This window comes from Kogia breviceps, chromosome 3, assembly GCF_026419965.1.
Source record: "Kogia breviceps isolate mKogBre1 chromosome 3, mKogBre1 haplotype 1, whole genome shotgun sequence".
Lineage (NCBI taxonomy): Eukaryota > Metazoa > Chordata > Mammalia > Artiodactyla > Physeteridae > Kogia > Kogia breviceps.
The window spans coordinates 169841980-169862184 of record NC_081312.1 but is presented as its reverse complement, the minus strand read 5'-3'; the positions used below and the strand labels follow the sequence as shown (position 1 = coordinate 169862184).

At 42.9% G+C, this 20205-nt stretch overlaps 1 protein-coding gene and 1 pseudogene across 5 annotated transcripts in view; both read left to right on the top strand.

Annotated features, from left to right (window-relative positions):
* Positions 1-20205, top strand: part of APBB1IP (amyloid beta precursor protein binding family B member 1 interacting protein) — a 98747-nt gene that overhangs the window by 58126 nt on the left and 20416 nt on the right. For all 5 annotated transcript variants that reach the window (XM_067030305.1, XM_067030306.1, XM_067030307.1 and 2 more), the window contains 3 exons: positions 515-636; positions 12915-13001; positions 18151-18294. In XM_067030305.1, the coding sequence (XP_066886406.1) occupies positions 515-636; positions 12915-13001; positions 18151-18294 (353 nt within the window). The remainder of the gene's footprint in view (positions 1-514; positions 637-12914; positions 13002-18150; positions 18295-20205) is intronic.
* LOC136793735 (CBY1-interacting BAR domain-containing protein 1-like) lies at positions 13831-16372 on the top strand (annotated as a pseudogene).

Sequence of the window (20205 nt, the reverse complement as noted above, 5' to 3'; positions counted from 1 at the left end):
CAGAAATAACCTCTTGAAGTTTTCTTCAACTCTCTGACTCAAATAGAGAATTGAAAGCTCTCTAAAGGAAGGTTTAGGGTTGGTTCCGACATTCGTACATTGTTTTTTAGTTTTAGGGAGTGATGTTTTATAGTACTCATCACTTATCTCACAATTTCATTTGAAGTTGTTTACCCAATTATTGCCTAATTGTCCTCCTTCCATATAGGATGTTACCTCCACCTGGGGCTATTTAAAATAGTCAGAAATTCTAATATGAAAAAAGAGCAATGGCTGACCATTATCACTATATTGTAGGTTCATCTGCCATGCTTGTAATGGAAAATAAGTTGAAGACCTGAGACTGAAGAATACACATAATAGAGATGTTACAATGTGACATCATGTAAGAATTAGGAATTTCTCAAAACTGATGAGAAGTATGAAGCATTGTGTTAACTCAACACCAGCTTGTTTCTCTGTTGGAAACCCTGATGTCTTGGGTCTGAAAGAATGCCTTTTCTTGTTTTATCAGAAAGGTTTTTTGAAGACCATGAAAATGTTGTTGAAGTCTTATCAGACTGGACAAGAGACACAGAAAATAAAGTGCTGTTTTTGGAGAAGGAGGAAAAATACGCTGTATTTAAAAACCCCCAGGTAAGGAAACTTGTATATTGTTAAACCATATAAAATATCCATTTTTAAATGTCACCTGTGTACTCACCACATCATTCATTATCTCACAAAATATCACAAATGTATTCCTTTCAAAGAAACACAAACAACTCTTAGGCCATATGTAAACTAAGAGCCCCTTGAAGGAGTCAGAGAGAAAATAATCCACTTTGTTTCTTTTGATTCCGCATCCAAAATATACCCCTCTGTTGACTCACCCTCCTTTTCTGTCCCTATAGCTCTTTGGCTACATTAATCCAATATATGTGACGCACTCTGAGCCATTAACACTTCATAGTTTAAAGATAACCCTTTTCTTCGTTGTTCATATTTGGTGCTTATGGATGTTGGGATAAGTCAAGAGAGCGCCTGGAAAATGTACAACTCTACATAGAGTCTACAGAATAAAAAGTGTTGTTCTCCATATTTGAAAAAGCTTCCTCAAATCATGCGTACAAGGGCTTCCCTGGTGGCGCAGTGGCTGAGAATCCGCCTGCCGATGCAGGGGACACGGGTTCTTGCCCCGGTCCGGGAAGATCCCACATGCCGCGGAGCGACTGGGCCTGTGGGCCACAACTACTGAGCCTGCGCGTCCAGATCCTGTGCTCCGCAATAAGAGAGGCCACGGCAGTGAGAGGCCCGCATACCGCCAAAAAAAAAAAAAAAAAATCATGCGTACAAGGATGTCCCAGACTTGTCCCATGGAAATCTCCAGCCAACTGTCTGCGCATGGCGGGCAGAGAAGTTTCCTCACACAAAGTTGCATTCAAGCGCTCACCTGGGAAATCTGTTGGAGTTAACCAGGTGAAGAGTAGAGTAGAAGCAAGCATCCTAGGGGTGTGTGTGTGTGTGTGTGTGTGTGTGTGTGTGTGTGTGTGTGTGTGTGTGTGTGTGTGTGTGTGTGTGTGTGTGTGTGTGTGTGTGTGTGTGTGCGCGCGCGCGCGTGTGCGTGCGCAAAGTCCGAGAAGAAAGAGGGAAGTTCTTTTAGGTCATGGGAAATTGTACAGCTGGACCATGAGGAGGAGGAGGTAGGGACAGGGGGTGACAGTGCATTCAGATAAATTGCGGAAAAGAAACTGATAGAAATAGCATATTGGGGGCTTCCCTGGTGGCGCAGTGGTTAAGAATCCTCCTGCCAACATAGGGGACTTGGGTTCGAGCCCTGGTCCGGGAAGATCCCATGTGCCGCAGAGCAACTAAGCCCGTGCGCCACAACTACTGAGCCTGCACTCTAGAGCCTGTGAGCCACAACTACTGAGCTTGTGTACCACAACTACTGAAGCCCACATGCCTAGAGCCCATGCTCCACAACAGGAGAAGCCACTGCAATGAGAAGTCCGCACACCGCAACAAAGAGTAGCCCCCACTCGCCGCGACTAAAGCCTGCACGCAGCAACAAAGACCCAATGCAGCCAAAAAAATAAAAATAAATTAAAAAAAAAAAAGGAAATAGCATATTGGTTAAAATAAAAGCAGGTCAGAAATGAATGTTTCCAATCACCAGTTCACGCAATCATGATTGTAAGGGGGTTCCTTTAAAATATATTTTCAGGCTGTTTACTCAGTTTTTAACGTTTTGTTTTTTTTGGCTGCGTTGGGTCTTCATTGTTGCACACGGGCTTTCTCTCTGGTTGTGGAAGCAGGGGCTACTCTTTGTTGCAGTGCGTGGGCTTCTCTTGTTGAGGAGCATGGGCTCTAAGTGCACGGGCTTCAGTAGCTGCAGCACGTGGGCTCAGTAGTTGTGGCGCACAGGCTTAGTTGCTCTGCGACATGTGGCATCTTCCCGGACCAGGGATCGAACCCATGTCCCCTGCGTTGGCAGGTGGATTCTTAACCACTGCGCCACCACGGAAGTCCCAACATTTTGTTATTTTTATCTTGTCAAAGAACCAGTTTTTAGTTTCATTGATCTTTGCTATTGTTTTCTTCATCTCTATTTCATTTATTTCTGCTCTGATCTTTATGATTTCTTTCATTCTACTAACTTTGGGTTTTGTTTGTTCTTCTTTCTCTAGTTGCTTTAGGTATAAGGTTAGGTTGTTTATTCGAGATTTTTCTTGTTTCAACATTTTGCTGTTTTTAAAAACCCAGCCTCAACCACTCATGCCTGCTTTTCCTGTTTAGCTGTATTCTGTATTTCTTTTATATGAAGCTGCATTTTCTTCCCACTATGGGATTCATTCAACTTTGTGGTCATGATTGAGGGGCATGGAGCATGCCCCACTCTCTGTGGGTGGAAGAGCTCAAGTCTAGGGTTCGTTCTTGCAGAAAAATGATTTATGGAAGTAGAGATGGTGAGTGAATCGTCATCTGCAGAAGCTTATTAGATGACAGAAGATTCTGAAGCCACTGACAGTGTTCCAGGGTATTGTTCACTGCATTCAGCCTATAGTGTGTTGTGTTTATTCCCACCAGACCAGTGCCAGTGAGAGCCGGTGGAGGCCCCACCCCACTTAGGACTCATGGATGCTGGAACAGGTCCTGGTCTTCCTGGCCGGCAGCCATGGCATCAGGCCATTGATTTACACTCACTTCACTCCCTAATACTTTGCCACAAGCCCCAAAACTTTAGGAATAGATGCCAAACAAGCATAATTGTCTAAGAATAAAATAGAGATAAAATTTAAAAACTTGAAAAAGTCTGAAAAATGGTCCCAGAGGCTTAAAGATGCATAAAAACGAAGCACTACTAAATACTCAGTGCGTCCGAATCACGAAGACTTGAAAAATAAGTGGTGGGGGAGATTTTGAATCAGCGTGTTGTTTCTGCTGTGATTTTGTTCTTGATCAAATTGTCTTTTAACAAAATCATGTGGTCCTAGCAAGACCTCCTTTGGACTGGAGATCAGCAGGAACAAGATGATCGAGGGCTTTGTAGATCGTGTTAAAGACACTGGGCTTTGTCCTGAGGCTTGCAGGGAGAGCCGTTGAAGGGTGTTGAGTTGAGGGAAGATCACTGTGATCGCACAGCAGAGAACGGATTTGGAGAAAGTAGAAGTGGCAGCTGCCATGTGATGGAGAGGTGGTTACAGAAGCCCAGAAAGAACAGATGATGATGGCCTGAAGGGCATTCGGAGAGACTCAGGAGGTAATGGAATTTTGCAGAATATGGTGCCCGCTTGGATGCTGGTATAATAAGGAGGCACAGGAGCAGACATGGATGGCATCGATTCCCCCCTAGGGAATTAGATGCCCTTCCCTTCGGTAGGAAGCATGAGAAGAGAAATAGGTTGGGATATAAACATGATGACTTAGATTTTAAACATTGCTGTTTCTCCTTCTCCTTCAAAAAAAATCTCATTTCACCCTCCATAAATTCAGCATGAAATGTACACATTTTTACTTTCATATTTTCTATGAGACGGGCAATATTTTATCTATAAATGTCTCTAGAGACATGCTTCTAAATTTTTCCTTGTGTTGTTTTTCTTTTCTCACGAGATGAGTAAAAATCTTTCTACCTTTGACATCCCCATCTCACCTGCTCTCCAACTCCAAGGTATTTGTTTACAAGGAAAAAGAGAACTGACTGGATTTTGGTCACTTTCCCAGTGTCCCCCCCCCCCCCAAACTTATCTTGCATTAAGGGACTTTCCTCTGTGATTGTAAAAAACTTCTAGAGATAAAGATAGTAACAGGAACTGACTTCTATTAGATAGTATTGGTTCTAAGTTCTTAAGATATCAAACCTAAGAACTTTTGTTTTTTTCTAACTTTTATTTGCATTTATTTTTTGCGGCATTTATTCCTGGGCCAGAAGTTTTTGTTTCTTCAGTTTCTTCTGGGATATCTTTTTCTTCTGTGCAACCTCCTCTTCTGGTTTAGGAACAATCTGTTCTTTTTCAGTAAGGCTCATCTCAGTGTGGCAGGGAGAGCTCGTGTATGGGTTGATCTGACCATGAGCTCTGTAAGTCCTGCACTGTATTGTGCGGGCTTTGTTCACCTGGATTTGCTCAGTGACCAGAGTATCTACATCTACGCCCTTAAGTTCAGCCTTACTCTCTGCATTTTTGAGCATGTGCAGTAAAAATTCAGCACTCTTTTTGGACCACCGACCCTGCGTCCAGCCCCACTGTTTGGCCTGGCCACACCTACCAATTGCGCCATTGTAATGACGGAATGGCACACATTGCTTCTTTATAGTGACATCCTTCAGATACTTGGTGGCTTTTCGGATACACATACACGTATTGGCCTGGGCAGTTTCACGAGTGTTCTTTTTTGTTTGTTTGTTTGTTTGTTTTTTGCAGTACGTGGGCCTCTCGCTGTTGTGGCCCCTCCCATTGTGGAGCACAGGCTCCGGACGCGCAGGCCCAGAGGCCATGGCTCACGGGCCCAGCCGCTCTGCGTCATGTGGGATCTTCCCGGACCGGGGCACAAACCCGTGTCCCCTGCATCGGCAGGCGGACTCTCAACCACTGCGCCACCAGGGAAGCCCTCACGAGTGTTCTTAAAGTGAACACGAAGAGTTGAACCTCTTGATTTGCATGATTTTGTGGGGTTTTCTGGATCAAGTGAATAGCAACCCATTTTTAGAGGTCACTTCAGGCCGCTTACTGGAAAAGCCTAAGAACTTATTTTCATGGCAGTTTATAACAAAAGCTACATTTTATCAAATGCAGAGGGATAAACTGATGATCCAGGGAAAGAGGGAAATTGCTAGAAACTATTAATAGCTACTCTATGCTAGGTTAGAAGCTTTGCAAGTATTATCTTCAGTCTTTACAACTATAAGGGTTAAGAAGGATATATTGCTATTCCTCTTTACAGATGAGAAAACTGAGATCAAAGATAGAAAGGAGGCCTTTGTTTGATCTTAAGGCTCATTGGGGATTTGATGAGTGGTTTCCATAGGTTGAGTCTTCTGTTCAGAGCTCTCAAGACTGTAGGAAACCTGGAATGAAATTGGTAGTGACTGAGGACGTCCTCAGACAAGGTAAATTGAATACAGCTAGCAGGATGATACCACAAATGGAAACAATTGACTCAGAAGTTACTACACAGACTCAGTTTCCCACAATGAGAAGAAACTGATTGCCAGAGGCCCAGATCAGATAAGCCCCCATTTATTCTTCTGCTCTCTCTGTAAAAGTGGATGCAAAGGCCTGGCCTGGGCCACCATTCCTGGAGAACTGTGTGCTAACAGTCACATTGTTTTACATGGTAAATGACATCCTCTGTGCCCTTAGAGACAGTGGTGCCTACTCTCATAGGTCTGCAGGTGTAGATCCCTGGAGTGCTTGAGAGTTCAGATTCTGTCTTTCTCCTTGGAATCTGCATTCAGGACTCCAAACTCAGTCTGTTCTTGGCCTCCCCATAGCCTGTTTGATATGTAAAATATGGATTAGTATTTGCAGCTTGACTGAGAAAGAGCTTCTGTGGCCCAGGGTATCAGTTCTTCTGGAAAATTACTAAACCATACAAAATTATGTAAAATTTCATGAAATTGGACTTCCCTGGTGGTGCAGTGGTTGAGAGTCCGCCTGCCGATGTAGGGGACACAGGTTCGTGCCCTGGTCCGGGAAGATCCCACATGCTGCAGAGCGGCTGGGCCCGTGAGCCGTGGCTGCTGAGCCTGCGCATCCGGAGCCTGTGCTCCGCAGTGGGAGAGGCCACAGCAGTGAGAGGCCCGCGTACCGCAAAAAAAAAAAAAAAAAAAAAAAAATTCATGAAATTTTACAACACTGAAATCCTTAGTACTTAATAGGATTCTCTTACAAACTACTTATCTGTGGGGCTAAGTCTAGGCAGGCGGCAGTAAAATGAATGCAAAGGGAGGTTTTGAGCTCAAATATTAGAAACAACCATCAGTAAAGATTTGGGGACATCAGTGGTGTGCTTTGCAGGCACAAATGCAAAGCACTGCCTCCACCCATGACTTGAAAAGTGATGTTGTTCGCCTGTGTCTCAAGTGTCACCTGCTGACTGTGTGGTCTTAGCAGGCTTTCTGATGACACCTGAATTCAGCGTTTCTATTTGTACAATGTGATATGGCTGTACTTTCCACCTCGCAAGGTTAAATCCAGCATGAAAACCGCTTGCGACATTGCGACCTTATATATAAAAGTCAAGTCATTTGATGCCAACCGAAATTCAGCGGTCACCTATAAGAAAAGATGAACTGAAGCATATTAAAAAAATTCAAGAGTTTATTTGAACAAAATTCGATTCGAATCAGGCAGAACCAAATCAGAAGTCATTAGGAGCATTCCTCAGCTAAGAACCAGGGGAGAGACTTAGAGAGAGAAGGTACAGAAACCAAGAAAGGAAATTATTTGATTGTAGCCTAGGTAACTGTTTGTGATTGGATGCCCTTAGGTTTCGGGTTTTTATAAACTTGAGGCTCAGATTTTGGTTTGCTTACGTAGGCTGCCCGGCATCGGAGTCCCCGCAGTCCAGTGGCCTCCTTGTCTAATTAATTTAACCAAAGTTATCTATAATAAGGTGATGGAGAGAAACCAGGTCCTGCAAATTTGTGGACCAAAAGATGCTTAATTAGGAAGGAATTTCCCCAGGATGACTGGTCTATAGTTAGGTAATATCAGATCACTTCATTTTTATTTTTTTTAATTTTTTTTAAACCTTTTAAAAAATTTATTTATTTTATTCATTTATTTTTGGCTGTGTTGGGTTTTCGTTGCCACATGAGGGCTTTCTCCAGTTGCGACAAGCGGGGGCCACACCTCGTTGCGGTGCACCGGCCTCTCACTGCGGTGGCTTCTCTCATTGCAGAGCATGGGCTCTAGGCGTGCGGGCCTCAGCAGTTGTGGCACACAGACTCACACGGACTCAGCAGTTGTGGCGCGCGGGCAGTTGCTCCACAGCACGTGGGATCTTCCCGGACCAGGGCTCGAACCCGTGTCCCCTGCATTGGCAGGCGGATTCTTAACCACTGCGCCATGAGGGAAGTCCAAACAATAGACTATTTTTAAGAGCAGTTTTAGGTTCACAGTGTAGCGGAAGAGAAATACCTGAGGTTAGGGGCAGAGTAGAGACCCTCTAAAGCATGGGATCAGGATAGGGACCCTTTTGCCCAGGTGGTCCCGCCTCTTCGGGGTAAAGTAGGGTGGGGCAGTAGAACCTTACTGTCCTAATTAAAGCAACTTTGTTGACGAAGCAGCTGAGTTTCTCCTAGTTTCTCAGTCTGGTTGGCATTAGGAAAGCTCCTCTTCTAGTTGACTGTGATCACAGGGTGGTCTGCTCATCCTAAAAGAGTGCCAGATGTTCAGATGAACAAACGAAACTCAGCCGTAACCCAAAGAGTTTTGTTTTACCAGCTGTGTTGACATACAGCTCCCACTGTGCAAAGACCAGTGGGGGCCCGAAACCAAAAGAGATGCGTGAGGCCTGAGGTCTGTGTCTGGAGAGGGAGACAAACCCTGGTGTTAACATTAGCTGTTCTTCTTGCTAGGAGCCCAAAGAATCTCTTTTTCAGAGAAGGTATTGGGAAAACAAATTCATGTAAGGTCGCCTGCTTGCTGTAAGGTCGCCTGCTTGCTGTATTGACGTTCATTACTTTTAGTAACATCTTTTATGTTTCTGACTTCAAAATTAATATCAGTTCATTGGAAAAAAAAAACTGAAAAGTAGCAGAAAGGAAAGTAAAGTTAAGTCATCCACATTCCCACACTCCAACAATCATCACTCTTGGTATTTCAGGCAATTTTCATTCCACCGTTTGTTGTTTCTTAACCAAAATTAGGTGGTGGTGATGGTTTATTTGCTTGCACGAGTGAGGAGCACGGAGAGAGCCACGGTGTCACACTTCCCCTCGGGTGTAGAAGGGTACCAGCCACTGAGGGAGAAAATGACCTCACGGTGTCCCTCCTCTCTTCCAACCTCCCTGTCCTGCCAAGGTTCATCTCTGACCGTCTGGGACCAGGCCCAGATGGAAGGAAACAGGCATCGCATTTACGGCCTCCAGGAGAGGCTCCTATTTTAAAAGAAAGTCTGCTCTTGACTTTCAGTGCCCCAGAGCCCCTGACCAACCAGTGTGGGCATGTGTATCAGTCAGGGTTGGAGACATGAACACAGCCTCAGGATCCCAGTGGCTTAGAGTAGCAGGTATTTCCTCTGTCTGGGGCCTGCAGGTCCACCGGGTCCTCTGTCCACGGCTCCAGAATGTGAGTCAGATCCACGTGCCTCTTCTTGTCCTCGGACCAGCAGCCACCTTGACACACTCCCCTCCTGGTGAAAGGCGAGCGTGCCGGAGAACGAGTGGAAACACCCAACGCCGCCTCTCAGGTCCTCTGCTCAGATGGAGGCCCCGCCCCTTCCAGCCGCGTTCTATTGGCCGAAGCAAGTCACGTGGCCAGACCCAACCTAAGGGGGCCAGGACGTGAGCTCCGGCCATCCTGGGGGGAGGCGCACTGCACAGTCATTACTAGAGGACGGGCACTGGTGAATTCTGACACAGGGCGGAAAAGTTGCGAGTGATGGCCAGGTCTTCATCAGGTGCACCCCAGCACTAGCCAGGCTGCTTGTTCACGGGTGCTCCAAAGGCACCCAGTATTTTTTTTAAATTGAAGTACAGTTAATTTATAGTGTTGTGTTAGTTTCAAGTGTACAGCAAAGTGATTCAGTTACACATACATACGTACATGTATTCTTTTAAAGATTATTTTCCATTATAGGTTATTATAAGTCATTGAGTAGAGTTCCCTGTGCTATACAGTAGGTCCTTGTTGTTTACCTATTATATATATAGTTCTGTGTGTATGTTAATCCCAGACTGCTGCTTTATCTGTCCCCCTCAGCCCCCCTATCCCCTTTAGTAACCGTAAGTTTGTTTTCTATGTCTGTGAGTCTATTTCTGTTTTGTAAATAAGGTCATGTGTATCTTTTTCTTTAGATTCCACAAATAAGTGATACCATATGATATTTGCCTTTCTCTGTCTGACTTACTTCACTTAATATGATCATCTCTAGGTCCATCCATGTTGTTGCAAATGGCATTATTTCATTCTTTTGATGGCTGAGTAGTATTCCATTGTATAAATATATATCACATCTTTATCCATTCATCTGTTGATGGACATTTAGGTTGCTTCAAAGAGCCCCAATATTGATCTAACTCTGGGCCTTTTTACATGCTTTTCCTCCTGCCCTGAACGCTCTCTTTATTCCTTTTTCCCTATCCGAATATGAACATCTTTCAAGGCAAAGTTCCAACTTTGACCTCCTCTGTAAGTCTTCCTTAATCATCTCGGTTCACAGTGAGTTCTTCCTCTCTGAAAACCTATAGAACTTAGCTCATTTTGCATTTATGCAGTGTCTTATATGGTTCCCCCATCTACAGATATATAGCCATCAACTTATATTTATCTTTTCAGTGTGATAAAAAGATTCTTAAGAACAGTGATATGTTACATGCAAAGGGTACTCACAAATATTTACTCACGGATTGACAAGTGTTTGTTTGATTTACTCTTTATTCCAGAAAGGCGATATTAAAAATGTAACATATTTGCTGTTTCTGTCCTATCGTGCTGCTCTCAAATCTTGCATTTTCAGAAGCTGTGAGAAAAAGAGGCAGGCTGTAACTGAAAGTCTCATTTCCCATTTTAAAGTTCCCTTATTTTTGCGCTCAGATTGTCCCCAACAGATAATTAACTTTTGAATTCTGCTGCTTACTACAGAGCACTCCAAATTCTCACCCAAGAGCAATCCGTCCTTTCTAAGGACTGCCCTGCGTGATCTCCAGCTTGGGTTTTCTTTGTGCTTTTTGCATTTTCATTAAAACAAAAACACAATATAGCACTATCACTTGGAAGGGGAAAAAAAGGTATTCAGAAGCCGAAAAAGGGACAGGGGTCTCAGAGAAGACACGGCTACGTCCTGACCCTTCATGATAACTTCATAAAATGAGACCCTTCATGTTTAGAAAGGCTCTTCCCTTATCTGTCCTGCAGAGGGCGATACGTGCCCTCCTTTTCCCAGATGATGATGAAACACACATGCCCTAGTCTCCCTCACCGTCTCTGTCCATTCTTTCAACTCATACAGGCTGACACTTTTTTCCAGGGCCCTAAAGCAAGTGTGCTTGCTAGGAGCACACTCTGCATTCACTCTCAACTAGGTCATTACTTTTTGTTTGTTTTTGGCAAAATACACATAACATAGAATTTACCATTTTAACCACTTTTAAGTGTGCAGTTCAGTGGTATTAAGTCCATCCACACTGTCATACTGGGTTCCCTCCTAAGGTGTTTAGAGCATTTTAATGCTGAGAAAAGTCATGAAAAACTCAAAGCTCTGCAGCTGATTGTCCTCGGGCAAATCACTTAATCCTTCTGTTTCCTTATCTGTGAAATAGTAATCGCACCTACATTGTGGGGTTCCGGGGAGGATGAAATGACAAGCATACCTGTAAGGCCTCAGTGTAGAGTTCTGGCAGGTGGCACATGTTACATATTACATTAGTCACCGTCCTCAAGCCAAACACGTAGAATTAGAATCGTTTCCAAACCCTATAGAGTAATCACACTAATTCATACTATGCTGTCCTTTCAAATAACACGTAAAAGTTTCTTTAAAAACATATTAAAAGGGCTTCCCTGGTGGCGCAGTGGTTGAGAATCCGCCTGCCAATGCAGGGGACACGGGTTCGTGCCCCAGTCCGGGAAGATCCCACATGCCGCGGAGCGGCTGGGCCCGTGAGCCGTGGCCGCTGAGCCTGCACGTCCGGAGCCTGTGCTCCGCAACGGGAGAGGCCACAACGGTGAGAGGCCCGCGTACTACAAGAAAAAAAAACAAAACAAAACCATATTGAAAGATAATTCAATAAGAATTATGGAAGGAGTTGTACTTGATTTATTTTCTCTATTTAAGTCAGCAAGTTGCCATTGTTATGCATTCTATTTCTAGGAGATCTCCTAATTCTGCAAATTTTATTTGCCTGCGGTTTGCTTCCTCTCTGTCCAATACACTCTGTTCTCAAACTTAAGTGTAAGTAAAAATCATCCAGGAAGTGTGTTGGAGTGTAGGTTCCCAGGCCCCCTGAGATTCCAGTTTCGTAGGTTGGCAGCCCAGGAACATGCATTTTATGGAGCATCCAGGTGGTCTGGGGATCACACTTGGAGAAACACTCCCATCATGTCAATAAACATTTGTGTTTCGACTCAGGAGCGTCCTTAATTTAGTCACTGTGCACCATGAGTATATATTCTAGTTTTAATACATTTTTTTCAGGCACTATTTTACAAACTCTACATTTCCACATAAAAGTGCTAAATACTTTGACTGTGGCAGTGGTCATGCCTGACACAGTCCACAAACAGATGTTCCAAAGAGATAATCATGGGAGAGGACGAGGGTCCTGCTTCCCTGAGTCGGGAGCTGCCTGAATTAGAGTAGGTTTAGTCTCTCTGCTCTTGAACTCCACTGACCTTCAATTTCAGGGGTAGTGTGGTGTGGTGGTAAGGGCGCACACATCATACACACTCAGCCCCTGGTGTTCATTCAGGGTACAGTGCCCTAGCTATTTAACCTTGCTGAGCCTTGGTTTCCTAACCTGTAAAATGGGGGGTACTGTCACTTACCTCACAGCTAGGATTGGGGTGATGTTTGCAAAGCGCCTGGCTGAGGATCTGGCACGTAATAGGTACTCCCCCCAAATCGTGAGTGCTTCTAAACTGTGGTCTTTCTTTTCTTTGCTAAGCTGGTTCTCTTTCCAGAAATGCCCTTTCTGCTTCTCTCTGTCCTTAGAAGTTGCCAAGTAGCAAACTTTATGTTGTGATTGACCCACGTGGTTTTTAAAAATTAAAATTAGTTGCCAACGCTTATAAAAATCCAGATTTCATGCTGCTCTGGATAAACCAGAATCTCTAGTCCTCAAGGCTTTGGTGATCATGGTGATCAAAGGCCTGGAACATGGGACACGGGCTCTACCATCCTCTGGTTCTGGGCTCTTCCAAGGGCACTGTGGTCTCCCAGCTTCCAGCATTTGACTCATGTTCTAGACCATGGGATTTAACAATTAAATGACGTTGTATCCTTTGCCAGTGGTCTCTCTCTTTGCTTGTTTCTTCATTGAATGTGCACTCTGGGAGGATGGGAAGGTGTTACTTCTGGCCAGTGGGGCAGTGGTCAGTGCTCAGCAAGTCCCTCCATAGGCACTTGATTGACAGAGACCATACACCATGGTCGACAGTTTACTTCCTCCAGGGATATCTCCTCTCTCCAGCAAGACCGTGAGCCCCGTGCAGTGGCTACCATGGTAATGAACACTTACTGATCTGGTCTTTTACTGTTTTATATAGAATTTTTACTTGGATAACAAAGGAAAAAAAGAAAGCAAGGAAACACATGAGAAAATGAATGCAAAGAACAAGGAGTCCTTGCTTGAGGTACGTTTAATTTTGTAGAGTAGAAGAAAAGAGAGCTAACTGTATTTTTAAATGATTTGCTTCTCGGAACAATGGGCGATTCTGAGACACACTGAAATTTTAACTTGGGGTTTTAAAATCAAATTATTACTAAATTATAGCTATTTAGACAATTAAACTGGTTCTTGGAGTCAGTTGTTAAAAAGTTTTACTTTAGACAATATATTTTACTCTTCATGAAGTTGGATTGGTAATTCTTGACTAAAAGACATGAAACCACATAAAACTCATCTCTGACCATATATTTTATTGCTTATGTGCTCCACAGAGGTCAGGCGTGACTTCTTTGCAGTGAATTCTCAGGTGCCCTTCCAGCAGCCAGGTGTGGTAGAAAGTATGAGATTTCAGTTACGAGATCTGATCTGAGTTTGGCTCTGCCTGTTGGAGTTCATGTGTTATTGGGCAAGTCCAAGAACCTTGGTTTCCTGTATCATATTGAATTATTACAAAGACTTAGGGAGGCAGTGGAACATGTAAAGCACGGTACACATGTCTGGATTATCACTACAGGGCTGCGTTCCAGAAGTTCATTTGACGGTTGATTTTCTGAAACTTCTAATGAGTTTTCACATAGCAACTTTGCTCAAAATCGAGGCTCTGTTCCCCGACCCTAATGCAGATGCATGCCGTATCACGGGTCACAGATGGGCGTGGGAGCCCCAGACAGATTTTTGTTGTCCCCGACAACATGTTGACCTTTTCTTGAGTTAGGAGATTTGGGGCTTCTCTTGAAAACTCAGAAGACCCGTTGACACCTTGGCCCACATTCCCACCTGGAGCCAATTCACTGATGCCAAAGGGCACCCTCTCCCGGGCACCAAGGCCTGCCCAGACCCCTGCACAGGCTTCTAGCCCTGCCGGCTCTCCCAGCCCTGTTCCCGATGGCACAGGCCACTACAACCTTGCAGCCATGCACTCCCAAGGTCCTGGAGACATGCTACAAGTTTTGGTTCCTGGGACCAAGAACGCAGTGGGTATTCCCCAGGGAGGCCAAGGGTGGGAGTGGGGACATTCTTTCTGCATTTATCAAAGAGTCTCCACGTTGAGTTGAGGGAGATAAAGCACCAGGCATCCCCAGCAGCAGGGAGATTCAGGTTCTTAGCATCCCCAGCAGTGATGGACAGAGACAGACATGGAAGGGGAGTGAGCAGTTTCCTGTCGTAGCCCTTGGCTGTTAATCAGTGCTTGTTGCATCAGCAGCTGTCTGTCAATCAAGGACTGGTTATGCCTTGATTTATACCATTGCGTGAATAGGTCTTCCTGGAAGGCTTCAGCAGTTTTTCAAAAGCCGGATGGGAAAGAAAATACAAAGCATGTTATGCTGTGAAAAATCAGCATTATCCTGCTTTCGAATTTGGATCCCAAATCTGCTTGAAGTTAAGAGATCATTGAAGGGCTCTCGCATCCCTGCACACGCCTGGGCGCCTTGGAGCCCCTGTGGTCGGGCCCCAGCCCGGGGTCTCCCACCATGCGCGAGGCCAGATGTGGAGGCACAGCTTGGAAAACCGGGACGAGAAGCCATTTGTGCCAGATCGCTGCTGCTTATGTGCAGAGACAGAGCAGACCTCCTGGGGAATGAAATCAACGCGTGAGCCTCTATGGAGACCCCAGATTTAAAGCAGGGCCTGAAAAACTTGGCTGATGAGTTTACCAAACTTCAGGATTATCGACAAGCAGAGGCTGAAAGACTTGAAGCCGAAGTAGTCGAACCTTTGCAAGCTTACGGAAGTGGAAGGGAGCCAGGACCCTGTGGTCTATGCCCCCCCATGTCCTCAGCCTGCCTTTTGTCTGTGGAAAAACATTAGCCAAAGAATAAGCTTAATCCGAGAGGTGAGAAAATGCAGAAACAAAGGAAAACAGTCAAAGGAGACAAAATAATAATAGTTTAGTCATTAAGCAAAGTCAAGGACCTTTGGTTCCTCCTCAAGGGCCATAGATCACATTCTGCACCATATCCTGTGAGCTGTCTTATAGGTACTGAAAACCCCACCAGGTGGAAGAAGTTAACTACATGATGACCAGACTGTAGCCATGACCTAAGCTGCCACAATTCTGAGAAATGGCCTCAAAGAAATGGGAAAAAACCGACCCTGGAACTCAAGATTAACTGTACCTACAGCAATCAAGATGACGCTGATCAGACCACCGATGATCAATGTCAAGATGACGGTCAGAGCTGACTGTGCGGCTTCTGCATGTAGCCCCCTCCCTCCGCCTGTAAAAGCTCTTGCCCTCTGACTGTCAGCGGAGGGAGTCGGCCTTTGGATAGGCGTCCACCCTCCCCACCGGTTGCCGGCATCCAAAACAAAGCAAACTTTCCTTTCCACCAGACTGGCCTCTTTAATGTCTTTTGAGCAGCAAGCAGCTGGACCCCACTTTCGGTTACAGAACCATTGTAAAAATGAAACGAAATGACCTCAAAGCAACATTAACAGCAAAGAATTGAGGAGCTAAACAGTTAACTCAGAAAGAACACGTCAGAGAAACCCATCTGATCAACATGTTATTTCACAGGCAGAAACTGAATTACGGGGACTTCCCTGGTGGCACAGTGGTTAAGAATCCACCTGCCACTGCAAGGGACACGGGTTCAAACCCTGGTCCGGGAAGATCCCACATGCTGCAGAGCAGTGAAGCCCGTGCACCACAACTGCTGAACCTGCACTCTAGAGCCCACGAGCCACAACTACTGAGCCCGCATGCCACAACTACTGAGCCTGCGTGCCACAACTACTGAAGCCCGCACGCCTAGAGCCTGTGCTCCGCAACAAGAGAAGCTACCGCAATGAGAAGCCCGCACACCGCAACAGAGTAGCCCCCCCGCCGCAACTAGAGAAAGCCCACGCACAGCAACGAAGACCCAATGCAACCAAACATAAATAAATAAATAAAGTTTTTTAAAAGCTGAATTACAAAGAGCTACAATGGATGCTACTCGAACAACTTGTCCTCTGGAGGAAACTACTGACAATTTTGAAAAGCAGAAAACAAAGAATATAAAGACTATATTTTCAGAATTTATCACTATCGAAATGTTATTTCACAGCAAAGCTTTAGATGTCTCCACTACTACCTACCAAAATACACAAAAGATTGATGGAGAAGATTTAGAGGTTTTCTGAAATTCTCTGTATCCACCAGATTATTCATCCCATTTAGATATCATAAGAGCAAATTCAAAGTCACATCTTCAGAGATCAGTGTCAGCTAAGTGTGCATGTGGGACAGGACAGGTATCCACCTGTCGACTAAGAAAGGATCAACAAGCAGAAGGTGATGATGAAGAGGATGAAGACTTAGATGTTACAAAAGAAGAAAATGAAATTTCTTAAGTAAACTTTGCATATCCATTTTCATCTTAAATGACTTGGAATCCAGAATTACTAAAACTGTAAAACTTTATACTGGCTTGATACATTAAACCTCAAAATGAAATCCTACTGGAAATGGAGAAATTATTAAAGGAAATTATGCTGAACAAAAAAAAAAGAGATGGATTATTGACAAGGCAACTAATACCAGCGAAACTGGGGAAACTGGGAAAGATATGAACAAAGATGTCATCCAGCTCCACTACACATACATTTACTTGAAGGATGCAAAATTAACTTTATTCTGCTTTTATGAGACTGAATGAAAGGAGGTTGAGAGTTATAAAAAACCAAAGCCAAAAATAAGTTTGAGTGTTTGAACTGAAAGAGAAATATATGTAATTTTTTTTTTTTTTTTTGCGGTCCGCGAGCCTCCCACTGTTGTGACCTCTCCCGTTGCGGAGCACAGGCTCCGGACACGCAGGCTCAGCGGCCATGGCTCACGGGCCCAGCCGCTCCACGGCATGTGGGATTTTCCCAGACCGGGGCACGAACCCGTGTCCCCTGCGTCGGCAGGCGGACTCTCAACCACTGAGCCACCAGGGAAGCCAGAAATATATGTAATTTTATTGTACTGCTTTTAAAAGAAATTTACTAAGAATTATATAATTCTATGCATGTTTTGATTTTTAAACATCTGCACGTAGACAATGTACTTTGTCACTATCCTTTTCTGATACTACAGTATTAATAATTGTCTTCTTTCTTCTTTGATAAGAAACTATCCCCCAAAAAGGAAATCTTGCCATTTTTGACAACATGGATGGAACTTGAGCGCTAAGTGAAATAAGTCAGACAGAGAAAGACAAATAGCTGTATGTCTCATCTATGTGTGGAACCAAAAAAAAAAAAAAACCTGAAATCATAGATACACAGAACAGATTTGTGGTTGCCAGAGGCGGGGGTAGGGATGCATGAAATGGCTAAAGGGGGTCAAGAGGTACAAACGTCCAGTTATAAAATAACTAAGTCCTGGGGATGTAATGTACGGCATGGTGGCTATAGCTAACAATACTGTATTGTATATTTGAAAGTTGCTAAAAGAGTAGATCTTAAAAGTTCTCATCATAAAAAAAAATGTGTGTAACTGCGTGAGGTGATACATGTTAACTACACTTATGATGGTGATCATTTTGCAATATATACATCTATCAGATCATTAGGTTGTATACTGAAAAGTAATACATATTCTGTATCAATTGTATCTCAATGTAAAAGAAAAGAAAATTATGCCAAAAATAAAATATAAACGTACAAGTATTTTATGTATAGAATTGTATATTTTAATTTTTCCATTTACTGGCAGTGAAACAGTAATTTTTTCACTTACAGGTACAGGAATAAGTTTTCTATTTATCAACTTATAGTAGCAGAAATAGACTTTATGTAATGCTTTCTTTTATAATATACCAAGATTGTACTCACAACCTTCCTTATGAAGTTGGGGCTATTGTTACTCTGATTTTGTAAGTAAAGGCACCGAGGTTGAGTCACTTGCTCAGGGTCACAGAGCTAAGTGGTCAAGAAGCCTGGAAGTCTAACACAGGAGCTGAGACTCAACCACCATGTTCTTCCTGTCTTTTGGCAAATGGTATGCAATGTCAATATATGCATTCAATCAAAGCTGTAGACAAAATGATTTTTAGCTTGAAGGCTAGTTGGCCACAGTTTGTTTAAATGTGAACAAAATATGTGTTTTATCTTTCGTGGGTTTTATATTGTTGGAATCTCAATTTCAGGAGAGCTTCTGTGGAACATCCATCATTGTGCCAGAACTAGAGGGAGCTCTTTATTTGAAAGAAGATGGGAAGAAATCCTGGAAAAGGCGCTATTTTCTTTTACGAGCTTCTGGAATTTACTATGTCCCCAAAGGAAAGACTAAGGTCAGAAAAAAAAAAATATGCTTTTGCAAAAAGGCGTTTCATGAAAGCGAAAGTAAAGAAATCCTCAGGTGGTAATTTAAATACATTCTAGTTTGCTGTGAGATTCATATTACTACAATGTTTATACAGATACATATCCTATTAGGACAGAATTACAGGAATCCTGAATCTTTCAACTGCTCTCTCTTGAAGGTGAAGAGTTTTATCTACTTTAAAGTCAGGTTTCAGAAATTATGACTGAAGCACTTTTCTAGAAATTAATTTGTTTCTTTACATATCGATCTTTGAGGAATTCCCCCCACCCCTTTTTACTCTATTGTTCTATAGTCATTACACTAAAACTTCTTTTATCTGGAATCATAGTGGTATTAGAAGTCTTGATAGGTTTTAATTTAGATTTTAGCTCTTATAACTTGATATTTAAATTGTTCTCTGAAGTGTATTGTATGCATTTCACTGCCTAATTTAACAGAGTATCTTAGATATCATTTCACTTCTACTTGGTGATTTAGGATTATTGCCTCAAATCTACAAGCACATAGTAAATTTGTCTTCTTTGAAATGTAATTTTAACTCTCATTCTAACTCTTAGCTTCTAAGATGTTTCTTAGAGGATGGCCATTTCCATCTTTTGCTCACCTTTGCAAAGTTGTAGGCTGTCTCTCTTTCTATATCTGGAGTAAGCCAAAGCATCTTGCCTTCACTGCTGAATCCAGGGCACCCCCCAACGGCATATTTTCAAATTGTAGGCTGCTTCTAATAAGGCTTGACCCACATCCCTTGCAGGTGAAGTCATAGTGACTATCCAGGGCTAGTCCCACTAGTTAGAAGACTGTTATCTCTGTGGAATGCAGGAGAGCATTATGGGAAATTCTTGGTCCAGAGCAGCTACCACTCCTATTTCATCTCAGTCTTAGAATTCATACTTTTCCCATCTGTGCTATCTTCATTCCAGTCCCAAACGTGGGGGGCATAACAGTTAACCCACAAATTATTTGTTTTATTTTAGAGATGTTATATCTTTGGCATTTACATATAAGTGAGACACATAAGCCTATCAAAAACAACACACTTAGGGACAAAAATCTACACTGGAGTTGGACATGGATGTCTGGCATCCTTTTGTCTCTGCTCCCATTAACACTGATGGAGGAACTAGCCAGGAAGTCAAGAAAAAGAATAACAAGTATAATTACTGGAAAAGAAGAGGCAAAACTCTCTTTATTCACAGTTGACATGATTGTCTACCAGACAATATAAGACACTCAACTGAAAAACTTAAGAGTTTGGTCTGTATGGACCAAATAAACTTACCAGATAAGAAATTGTTTTCCTTTATATAAACAATATGCAAATTAAATATGCTGCAAAAGATTCCATGCATTGCAAGAACAAAAAAATACAAAATACCTGACAATAAACTTAACAAGAAAGGTTCAAGATCTTATATGGCATAAAATAGAAAATTTAATAAAGGAAATGAGTTAGAACTGAATAAACAGAAATGTACAATGTTGCTAGATGAAAAGATATTAATTCTCCCCCCAATTTTTCTATATATTCAATTCCAATAAAAAAATTTCAATAGGATTCTTTTTACTTGAAGTTCGAAAACTGATTCTAAAATTCATCAGAAAGAGATGCAGTTCCAAAATAGACACACACAAAAACTTTAAAGAACATTATGGAAGAACCCCTCCTCCCAAATGTCAAAACATTAGACAAAAACAGTACAGGAAGAGAAAACAGATCAACAGAGAGCCATCTAATATAAGAGAAATTCAAGTGAGCATTTTATAGCAGTGGGGAAAGAATGTGATACTCAACAAATAGCATTGAAATAATTGTATATCCATTTTGAAAAATATAGTTTCCTACCTCATACCATGTTCCAAATTAAATCTTAAGTTG